Source organism: Stegastes partitus, unplaced genomic scaffold, assembly GCF_000690725.1.
Source record: "Stegastes partitus isolate 25-593 unplaced genomic scaffold, Stegastes_partitus-1.0.2 Scaffold288, whole genome shotgun sequence".
Classification (NCBI taxonomy): Eukaryota; Metazoa; Chordata; class Actinopteri; family Pomacentridae; genus Stegastes; species Stegastes partitus.
In genome coordinates, this window is record NW_007578019.1 from 204,181 (window position 1) to 215,889 (window position 11,709).

Genomic DNA, 11,709 nt, shown 5'->3' on the forward strand with positions numbered 1-11,709 from the left:
TCTTTAATGGGAGGTTATGAATAAATTTGAGGACAACTGTACGTCTAATAGGCGGCTGCAGTGGGATTCACTTGAACAAGCTTCTGATGAATGTGGTGAGTGTCATGTGAAAGCTGCTTCAATGCAAGGATACACTCCAGGAAATCTGACCTTTTGTACAAAGGTGTAAATGTGATCAATGCCATGAAGTTGCTTCAGTTTTTTTTAACCTTAGAAATAAAGCAGCCTTAAATATTTCTTCTTCATTTTACACATTCTGTTTTTTTTTTTTTTTAAATGGCTCAAAATTCTCAAACTCTCCGATTATTTCCAGGTTTACATGAAAAATGATAGATTTTGATGTGGTCTCAGACCTTTGAATGCCACGTAAATGTTTTAATAATTCTGAGAAAATCCTGCAAATCTGAATCCTACAATGTGAACAAATGTCACGAGTCGAGACTTCTGTTTCAAACTACACTTTCATTATCTTCACCTCAAAACAAGCCTTCTGAGCGAGCATTTTGCAGTTTGTTTGCCACCGAGATAAAAGGAAATATGAATTATGCCACCACTTCATTAGTCAGCGCGACTTACTTCTGCTTCCATGAAAGCAAAAAGCAAATTAAGGATGAGGCAAAACACAGCAATAAAGTGTGTTACTATCACAGCTGCACCTGACCTTATTTTCTTGGAATCTGTGTGTACATGTCAGCCCCTCTATGCTTCCCAGCATGCTGAAGTAAGAATACAACAACAGTTAATTAGGAAAAAAAGACACATTTTATAAAGACAGATGAAAAATTTCAATGAAGTGACAAAAAGACATTCGAACTACTGCATAAGCCTGAGCATGTCATTCCAGAGCTGGACTTAAATAGAGTTGCAGGCAATACACTGTAGCATTAAAACCCACTAAATGCGATGCAAATTCAAAAAATACAAATCAAAACTGTAACTACGTCATCATTAAATAGTAAATGTAAACAGTTTCGGTGAGTTTGATGGGATGTGTACAGATTTCACATAAAGAGCACATCATATATTCATCATATTGCTGTGGTCCTAGTTTATAGTTTGCATTTGAATATTGCTCTCAATATCCATGCAGCACTTCATGCTCATATAACAGTTTACGGTTAATTAATTAGTTAGATGCTGTTATTTGGCTTAAACATTGTCATTGTTGACTAAAACTGAATCTATTAAGCTAAGGTCACAAGGTCAAGTCTAGTATTGGAGATTTACATTCGTACCTGTTTACATGTTTGCAGATCCAGAGTATTCAGGCTTACAAGGCTTTAGGATATAGGACATTCTGTGCTTATAAAGATAAAGGGTAATTCCACTCGTTTTTCTCCTTCATTTCCATTGGGTTTTTTACATGTTGCATGTTTCTGTATTTTCCCTGCTGATCTCTACTTCCTTGCAGGCTCTTAGCGTAACCTGACCTCCAGTCTCTTTCAAAAGCGGCTTTGACCTGCTCCAGAACCGTCACTCCTCTGTCTTTGAGGCCACCTTTCAGCTTGACCACCAGCCCAACTCCCGCATTAATAGCAAAGTTGCTCCCGACCCAGTCGTGGTTCCCTGTGGGCGAAAAGAAATTTAATCTCAGATGTTGTGGCTGTAACAGTAACTGCTTCAAGAAAATGAGCTCTGAGTTCCAGTGCTGTTGTTGTCCTCTTGATATGAGTGTGCAAACTGATATATAACCTGGTGTTGCCATGTCTGCATAGGAGTGAGAAAAAAAGGCAAACATCACTGTATAAATTATGATTTATAATATTAATTACTAATCAGTCTGATTAATCTTTTGACTTAGAGAGCTAGATGAGAGGATCAAATACTTGTTAGCCAAGAGGTGTGTTTGCTTAACTTAGGCAACCTGGCTGTACACACACACGAAAACCCCCATTATAAAGCTCATTGCTTAGTACATGAACTTTACTGTTTTCTTTAACCCTTTGTAACCCATAGAGTATAAAAAAAATAAAATTTTAAAAAAGTGCATATTACATTAATATGGATAACAACACAGAAAAAAAGCTAGAAAGACAGATGTTTAGCCAATGAGATAAAGCATTTTTTGCAGATTAAAAATATAGATATTTTATTTGTTTTGCACAACTTTATATACAAGACATGAAAGTGGGTATTAAGGGGGTGGGATGAGTCCCCTAGGAAATTTAATGAGTCACATTGAACCCATTTGCATTGATAATAAGATACATGGTGTTGTTTGTAGCCTGAAATTGAAAATTTGCCTACTCTGAAGTTTTTAACTTGGTTTTGAACAGTGTTTTCAGTTAGATATTCAAATCAGGATACAAGAAAAAAAAGGCAAGGACACTTTCCATGAGACTTAACACAAAAACAACCCACAGGTTGCTGACCTTTCTCTATCTTGTTTGTTTAATCCTTATAAAAACCAACAGGTATGAAACTGTCAGGTGTCGGTTTTTTACAGTGGGTTAGATGCTAGATGATGCTTCTTTGAAGAGCTCAGGGGCTTCTGGGAGTCTCAGCTGGTTAACCTTAGTGTGAAGAAAACAATGGGCTCCTATCTGTGTAATCTGTATGATAGCTGTAAACTAGGTGACAAATAATGTGCAAACTGCTAACTGTGTCTATTTATGTTTAGTTTTCTGCCTTGCCTTCATATTTATGAAGTGAGTCAATAAGCACTAAAAAAATTTTTGTTCAAACATGAGGCTGCAGTGTGAGGACGCGTTTCTATGACTTTTGTTTTTCTCTACAGCGCCACCTGCTGACGTGAATAACAAAGATAGGTGCGACTGAACTAAGGACCATATTCCATGACAAGATGAACAATAATCAGAGCAACTTCTTTGTGGGTGTGGTGGGATGAGGGGTGTCCATGTATCCAGAAGTTGTCCTTGTGTCTTACCTCCCTCCTTTCAAATATCTGTTTGAGAGTATTTAAGTACAAAGGCCACAGCACAGAATTCACCTGTTTGTTTTAGTACAGGTTAAACACCTTTAAAGGTGTTGTTACCTGTAGGTCTGTTTTCTTTTTTTTGGACAAGGTCAAGTTAGTTGAATGCAACTTCAATCTTTGTGCTAAGCTAAACTATGCAAATGGCCTCTTGGCTGTAACTTCAAATTTAACCAACAAATAAGAGAGTGGAATCAACAAACTTTCCAATGGACAAGTTTTGCCATTCGGCAGCCATCTTGGTAATGCCCCTCAACAGTTATTTTGACTAACAACTCCAGGTATTGATGTAAATGAATAGTAAGAAAGTCACCAGGTTTATAATGTCGAGAATCACAAGTCAAATGTGCTAAAAACTGCATTAAAAACTTTAGTGACCTTGCCCCAAAATAAGGTTTAATAAGCGCACAGTGTCACCACACTATGCATGGTGCCACAACCCGTTGGCAGTTATGAAGCAGACAAGTGGCTTTTATCGGGGGCAGGACACGTAGCATTCAACTTTCAGGAATTCTCCCATAGATTTCTACTTAGGATCCTTCAAGATCCCCTCTTGTCAATCTTCTCATGTAAATGCTGGCCCAAAAATGAAAAGTGTGTTTCCCAATGCTTCACTATACTTTCAAAATAGCACTGAAGACATTCCAAAATGTGCACTGAAAATAAAATCTTCCCCCAATAAACCACACATTTGACATTGCCTACCAATGTAAACAGCATTGTCAGTCACCATATACTTGTTGTTGTTGAGTCCATGTTGAATATCGTCCTTCTGCTCCTTCTGACTAAAAAACCTCTGTAAAAAAAAAAAAAAAAAACTAACTTAGCAAGAGAAAAAAGATATTATATATCACCTGCAGTAAAGTTTTAAAAACAAAGTCCACAAGTTCACCGTGGACACTAAACTGCAGCTGTCAATTGTTCACTCACCACTTCCAGGGAGCAGTTGTGCAGCTGCATGCACAGCGACTTGAGCGAGGCCACAAAGTTAAAGGTGAGGGGGTGAGTCCTCTTCCAGAAGCTTATAAGCAGGCGAACTCTGACTCCTCTCAGTACCACAGCCTCCCTGATCACCTCGTCAATAGGCGACCAATACCTATTGATGCGACCTTTGTAATTAGATAAATGCTGAACAGTCTAAAGGCACAGCTCCACATACAGTCCATCAGTTTCAATTTGAGGTTAATAGGAACACATTTGAGTTTTTCTTTTTCTACACCCATAAATATGCAGCTTATTAAAAGTTTCGGTGCCCTTTGGCACACACAGGTTTACCTGACATGACCTCATAAATGTTGCCACAAAGAAACAGATTCGATGTCAAACACACATGTACCTTGTGACTGAGGTTCCTCTGAATCTCCTGCTCACCAGAGGGAGATAGTCGGTCACAGATATGAAGATAAATGTCTTTGCACTCTGGATGACTTGGTAGATGGCGTCTACATCTCTGGTGCGATCTTTGGCACAGAAGAGTTCGGGAGAGGTCTACGGAAAAGGATGGACAAGTTTGCACTCAAAAATCATATAAAAATCACAAAAAAGAACTAACAAGTTTGGTTAAAGTATCATTCAGACAACTTTTAATATTCAGTTTGTTTCAGTTTAATAAAGAAATGTTGCTGACAGTATCTTTTAATGGTCACTCCACTGAAAAATGCGAACATACTGTCGTTGTGTAATTTCCTAAAGGTTAAGCGTAAGATCTGAACAGTGTAGAGGCCAAGACAATAACAGGGCATATTTCCACAGTCACGTATCATTACTAGAGGAAGTGATGCACAAGAGCAGGTTGGAGTTGCCTGCAGCTCTTGACAGCACGGCGCCATTAGTTCCTATAGGATGATAAATGTCCTAAATGCAACTGATAAGTGTCTTGTTGCTTAGAGGGTAACAAGATTCATTACTGTCAAATTAGGCGGAGGTACTGAGATATTCAGGCTCAAGATGCTCCTCAGCATGATATTAACATGATTAATCACCCCCCCCAACCCCCCATTATTAGTTTGTAATGAAACTTTTATAAAGACATTCGCCATCCGGACTACAGGCAGGAAATTTGTGCCTCAAGAGGATAATAAAAAGTTATTGCAAACACATACATACTCTTGATTGTGCATTTTATGTGGTATTAATTTGTGTGTCATGCACTTAATCCTGTAACGTAACGAAGCTGATCCTCACAGACACGTATGCTGCGGCCGGAGTGGCGTTGAGCTGCAGCTCCAGGGCATCGTGCCTCCCGTAGAGAGCTGTAACTCTCTTCGACCAGATAGAGGGGATGTAGTCCCTTTCGTGGAGCTGCCAGTAGAATGAAAAGACTCGGTGGAGGTCCAGAGCCAGACAGCTGCAGTTATACACCACCACCCCCAGTTCTTTCCTCTGTTGGGTGTCAGAAAGAAGTATTTAGGAAGAGGCGATGCAGCAAAAAAGTTGCAGGCTTGAGTGTTGTTGTATTCACTGCTTAGGCATGTTTTGTGCACATTAAAGCGGAGTTAAGAGGCTGAAAAGTGACTGATTTTAGAGGGAGAATAGAGATATTCTATGAGGACTGATGTTCTGGTAATAGTTTTGAATGGGGTAAAGCTTTTTCTGAGGAGAGAATGAAGAGTGAATAAGAGTCTGAAATACATAATTGCAAGATAATATTTAAAATTCAAACATTATTTTGATGAGTTAGGATGACGTAATGGTGCATCAACTTAATGTTGTGCATAATTTAAAGTCAATTTTTTGGTTTTGGATTTTCAATATTTCAATATTGTGTGTTCAAATACACAACTACAGTTCCAGATTTTTTTAAAAACATAAAGCTTTAAAAAAACAACAACAAAAAATTGTGTTGTTTAATTAATTTTTCCTTAAAAGCTACTGTATATATAAAAACAGCAAAAAGTCAAAAGCTACTGCAAAAAATCTAATTGGTTCAAGTTATTATTTTCATTTTTGTCAACTTAAAAACTTGTGTTCATAATTATGGAAATTAAGTACATAGCATGTAAAAAAAAATAAAAAATTAAATAACATGGAAACACTGGTTGGAACAACGTAATTTTTATGAGTAATGCTCGTCTACGTTATCAGTCATTAATAAGTTGTATAAGTTGCTAATTCGTTTACCCCAATATAGTTTGTTGCTTGAATCTAATTTCATTTCAAGTTTTATTAACTCTAAAAGATTTATGCAAACTGTTTTTTTTTTGTTTTTTTTTTTATTTAAATGTTGAGCCCTAACAATATTTTACAGATTGTAAAGCTATGTTAACATGCAGATGTTTAGCAGGTGTAATGTCCACCCTGTTTCTCCTCCCAGTTTAGTACGTTTGCATACTCACGCCAGCTTTAAAAAGATCTGCTGACGTAGATGCGAGTGTCATAATTTGGATTAGATGATGCCCCTATAGGTAAAATCAGGAGATAACCAAATTCAACAACATAGAAATGTGCACTCAATTACATCTGAATTCATCCTGCGATTATTATTTTAGTTATTAATCAATTTAGGACAGAAGCAATAGACCATGTGGCCGATCGATTTACCATCCACTGAGACGGTACAAACAGAGAAATTAGAAGAGAGCAAGAGACAACTGCTCGAAATGTATCCTTGCCTGGTCATTAACTACACAGCAGAAATGTGGTCTTGTGATTCGTCTATTTTAGTGCGTGCCCCAGAAGGAAGAACACAGAGATTTCGGTCCATTGTGTTCCCACAGAGGGTGAATTCAGGCCTTTTCCCTTATTATTCTTTCCAGCCTATCTATCATTTGCTCTGGACAGAATGCATATGTATGGGCATATTCATACATGTGTCCATTCCTTCCTTCCCTCTGGCTCCTTAGTTAATTACACTCAACAGTAGTTCTCCCTCCAGCCAGCGCTGAAGCATTAAAATTGCCAGGTAATCACTTCAGGTCACAGTATATGTTAATGCGTCCTGGGTCCTCCTCTATTGTGAATTACATATTAAATGAAAAGTGAAATGCTACTTGTCTTTCTCTGGCTGCCCCAGACAGCATCTTAAATCATCCCTGGTACACATTAAGAGTAGCTGGAGTACCTGCATAAACAGGTACAGGTGGAATACATTTACAGCTGAAGGGTGCAAAGACGATAATTTAGTGAAATTTGTTTGGCTTTTATTAGTTTAGACGTGAGCCACACCTGAGCAGTGAGTCAGATTTTACCCTGCATGCTCATGCTGCTGATGCCAGTTGTTACCTTGGAGAGTGACCTCCAGTCCATATTGGCGCTCCCGATGTAAATGTGCTGCCGATCCACGACCCAGAATGAGGAATGTAGTCCTCCTCTGGTAAGAGCTGCCATGTTGACAAAATGAACCTCTGCACCTGGACGGGGTGAGACGCAGAGACAGAAAAGAGTGGTGAGAGAATGAAAAGTTTTTAAAGAATGAGATGGAGAGAATAGTGGAAATCTGCCAGTTGGCCTTGGGCTGTCTGGCGAATATGTGGAAAACACAGGCAGGCAGGCTGAAAGGCAAAGTCTTTGACAGGGAACCAGTCAGGTACATTTGCGCATTCATGATTTTTTGACCTTGATTTTGAAGTTTGGCAGGTATGAAAGCTGACACATGGTGTGGAGCTGCTGGATGGTGCTGCATGCTGTAAATGCATCTGTTTTCCCCGGGATGCTACATGCTGTATACGTACAGTGCATATATATTGTAAAATAATAAAAATAAATAAATAAAATAAATTTAAAAAACTAAATTAAAAAAAAAAAATATATACATAAATCTCCAGTGTTTGCAACAGCGACATAACAAACAGCTTTTGTGACATAAAAATGTGACAGCCACTTACTGTGCGCTGCCAAGGTTTTCAGCTCAGTAGAGTTTGTCAAACTGTTGGCAATCTTCAGCTTAACCCCACGAGATTTCAGGCTGAGCAATCTCTGGAACAAAAGCTGACCCTGTGGAAGACACTAATGTTCTGTATCACTGTAGCGGTGCATCTGAGCAGCGTTTCTGAATGTTTCTCACAAGAGCGACACTCATATCTCCGCAGGACTAACCTCATTAAAAGACGACATGCAGATTTACTGGAAAATAATTGCATTTGCTCTTGCTGCACACATGGGAAATTGCACTTGGTTGGATGTTCTGTGGGACTGTGTGCTTTGACTTTGTACCTGTTTGGCAGTGCTTGGTTTTGGCTCCAGGTCCCAGGAGTTTAAGTCCCAGACAGGTGACACCACCTCAACCGAGTACTTGGCCTGATCCAGCAGCATGTGAAAGCCAGCAGAGAGAGGGAGGTGAGGTCTGCCATCGACGGGGAGAGAGAGGTCATCTGGGATGTTCTCCACTAGCACGATGCTGAAAGGAACAGGTTTCTGGAGCTTTAGAGAAAAACTTCAACTATTTAACACTGCCACTAGCACTAGAAGTTTGGAAGTTTTCTAATTGATGCTGTACAATAAGGAAGACTTCAGAAATTACCTGAATGAACTGACACATCAGGAAACTGAGTCTACATTGAGGACTGTGCAGCAGATAATGGTACGTTTTGGAAAACAGACTTGGGGAGTGATACATTCATGCACCACTATTAGGAATACAATGACATACGACAGCAAAACTTTCTTGCCTTTTTATGCTCTTATATCACGCTTGCAGAACATCTTACCTGCAGTCACTGCTGCAGTTTTCCTCCGTAATTCCATCCTCATCGTCCCCCCAAATGTCCACTGAAGAGAAGATCAGTGCCGTCAACACAGCAAAGCAGCAGAGAAGGGCGAAGACAGCGATACACTTCTGCTGGGTCTGGAGGAAGAGTTAGAAAAAAATAAATAATGCTGGAGATTTAGGAAGAATTAAAGTCTTTTCCTGCTGTTGCACCAAAAGCTGATGAAATTGTTAGTTTAGGACGGTGCACAAAAAGGAAATTATCTGCCTTTAAATGCTAATGTCCTCGCTCAATAACATTGATTAGAGGTTAGGATTCCTGATCAATGCAACAACTACTATACGTCTTCATTCGGCAGTAGAAACTCTCGATCTGACAACCAGTCTGCAGCAGAATAGAATGCTCTGGAGCAAAAAATATCCCAGCTTCAACATTCCTACTTTATGCTACAGAGACGAGAACAAGTGAAGTGGAACACTCTCCAGCTGAAGGCAAATTGATACAACTATGAAAAATATTGAAAAGCTTTGGTATATGCTTCTCAGTGTGCTTTGTTGTTCCAGCAATTCCCAGCTGAAAGGGCTTTTATGAGCTCCGTGCCAGGATGGATGTTGCATCTATGATAAGCAATATGTTTGTGCAGTATGTGCTGTACAGTATGCGGTATAGGTGACAGCCAGCATGGTCAGAGGTTATAATGCCGCAGCCCTGATCCAGCCTGAGGTGTCTTGATTCCCACAGTTTTGAAAGTGCAGTCAGGCACTTCTGTTTTTACTTACGACTGCAGATTTTCACCATCTCATTCGCCGCTCTGTTTGGCTTTGTCGGTTTGTGAGCTGTCAACATTCACATTACGCATTCTCCTTTGTTGTGTTCCATCAGTCAAGTGAATTGCGTCCCACTGCTGAGTTTATTAGCAGCATTTTTTTTTGCTTTCGTTTTCAGATGACTCCAAGCCACAACTTTTAATAATTTGAACATTTAATAACTACTCTAAGTCAAGGAGAAGATGTGGTGGGCTGGAGGTTTGTTTGTTTGTCGACTCTTCTCTCCACACTGTCTGTGTCGGGCAACAAGGCTGAAAGGCTGGTGCCAGCTGGGTGCACCTAACACTCCTCCATTGTCCACTGAGACCACCAAGCTCTTCATTACATTTAGCAGAGTCAAGGACCATGCTCAACTTGTCGATGTGTACGTGGCTGCAAGGAAATAAAGCTTCATGGCACAGAACAAGACTGGCAGCATGTCACAGGTCAGTTGGTTTTTGTGCATGAGCTGATGCAGTAACATACAACATTTCCTTCACTTCGAAAGCACAAAAACACATTCGACACAAAGAGTTAATTAAGCTGACATGGCTGAAGCATTAGCTCATTTAAGGACAATTAATCTGCAACAATTTTGATCAATATAATTGTTGTTTATCAGGCACGAAAATCACTAACTGGCCTCTCTTTGGGATCTGGAAAATTGTTAGAGCAACATTTTCACTATTTTCTAGAATAAAAAATGAAGTAAAACTTTACATTACCAGCCATTTAAATTGTGAACAGACTTATCTAATGCATGTACGAATAAAAATAATAATAAAAAAAAACATTTTGACTATTTTCTGACATTTTCTAGACTAAAATATGAACTGAAATTTCACATTAACAACTGTTTTAAATATAAATAAACTTGTTTAAGGCATTAGTGAATCAAAAATACCTTAAATTAGCTCATCTAAGCTTCTTAAACAGGATATTTTCAGATTTTCTTATTGTTTTTTTTTATCACGGTGCATCAAATATCGTTAGGTTCTGTTTTTTGGACAAAACAAGCAATATAAAGCTGTATGCTTGGTAATTATGTGGAGCATTTTGTTAATGTATTTTGGCACTTTATAGAGTAAATAATTGACTAACAAATCAAAAATAATCTATAAATTCTTAGATAATGAAAATACAAATACGTTTTCTTATCCACATGTGTGTTTTTAGTTTAAACACAGCTCAAATACATAAATGGAGGGAATTTATGATGAAAAATGAAAAAGAATCTGTCAGTGAAACATTAATGTAAGAGAACCCAGCAAGAAAAACATGCATTAAAATCCACTCACAGACAACGAAAATGAATAATATTGCACAATAAATAGATGCAGATGAAGAAAGTGTTGAAGACTGTCACCTTCAAAGGCTCCGGTGGGGTCGGTCCTGCCATGAGAACGACACTCCTTCAAACTTCTCTGACAGGTGAGAAACAGCAGATCAGTCGCTCATCTTTGTTGGTCTCTTTGTCTTAATTATCCAGCCCTCAGCCTGCTCTGATGCCTCACGTCTTCACTCTTTCTTTCTGTCTTCATTTTGCTGGATCCTGGAAGGGTTTGTCAGTGCATCTCGGCTCCTGATGAGGTTTCCCTCTAGCCTCGGACTGGTGTGTGTTTGTGTGTTCACTGTGTGTGCTGCTCACTCTCTGCTGCTTCTCGGTGGAAGCAGTGAGTGAGGCGGACCAGCCCCTTCTCGTTCAGACGGCCAATACAGAGCTGTCGCCCTGGCAGCTCTCCCTCCTCCCTCCTCTGCATCTCCCTCTTCTTCTTCTTCTTTTTTTTTGCCTTGTGAACAAAACTCATGTGGCAGAAAGCAGCTGGTGTTGGCTTTGAGAGGAGGGATGCTGGATCCTGGCGATCGTGTATGTGACAGCTTTAGACCTGTCAAACTGCACTGGACTCAGTAGGTCGGACATGTCTGGCTCCTGTATGTGCACATTTCTGCCCTAAAGCTTCCATTAATAACTCCCACTGATGGCATGTGTGTTAGTCAGCAGTATTGTCTGCTGTAACCCCCACTCTGCCTTAATCACTGAAATAAATGTGCTTTTCAGTAATGCACACTATTCCATTGTAGGTTTCACTTCTGCTGTGCACAGCTTCAGTATTCAGCTCTGTTTTTTCCTTAGTACACAGAGGTGCATTAAAGGGCCTCGTGGGGGAAAAATGAAATATGCAGCCACTTTCTTCCACCCTTTTATTTGCCCCAGTCCTTCCCTCACAGATGAATATAGCATCGCCTTGTGGCAGAAAACAACATATGCTGCTGACTGCAGGCAAGCTGCTGCTGTTTACCTGTCAGCTACTTCTAAAATAAT

The 11,709-nt window shown here is 39.5% G+C and overlaps 1 protein-coding gene across 1 annotated transcript in view; it reads right to left on the reverse strand.

The window, feature by feature from the left end:
• Positions 1–1,022: 1,022 nt before the first annotated feature.
• The window catches only part of pld5 (phospholipase D family member 5), a 26,745-nt gene continuing 16,058 nt past the window's right edge, over positions 1,023–11,709 (reverse strand). The window contains exons 4-12 of the mRNA XM_008282875.1: positions 8,581–8,717; positions 8,087–8,270; positions 7,759–7,867; positions 7,157–7,284; positions 5,120–5,317; positions 4,272–4,423; positions 3,866–4,031; positions 3,641–3,731; positions 1,023–1,566 (exon numbers count right to left, since the gene is read on the reverse strand). Of these exons, the coding sequence (XP_008281097.1) occupies positions 1,304–1,566; positions 3,641–3,731; positions 3,866–4,031; positions 4,272–4,423; positions 5,120–5,317; positions 7,157–7,284; positions 7,759–7,867; positions 8,087–8,270; positions 8,581–8,717 (1,428 nt within the window). The 3' untranslated portion in view covers positions 1,023–1,303. The remainder of the gene's footprint in view (positions 1,567–3,640; positions 3,732–3,865; positions 4,032–4,271; positions 4,424–5,119; positions 5,318–7,156; positions 7,285–7,758; positions 7,868–8,086; positions 8,271–8,580; positions 8,718–11,709) is intronic.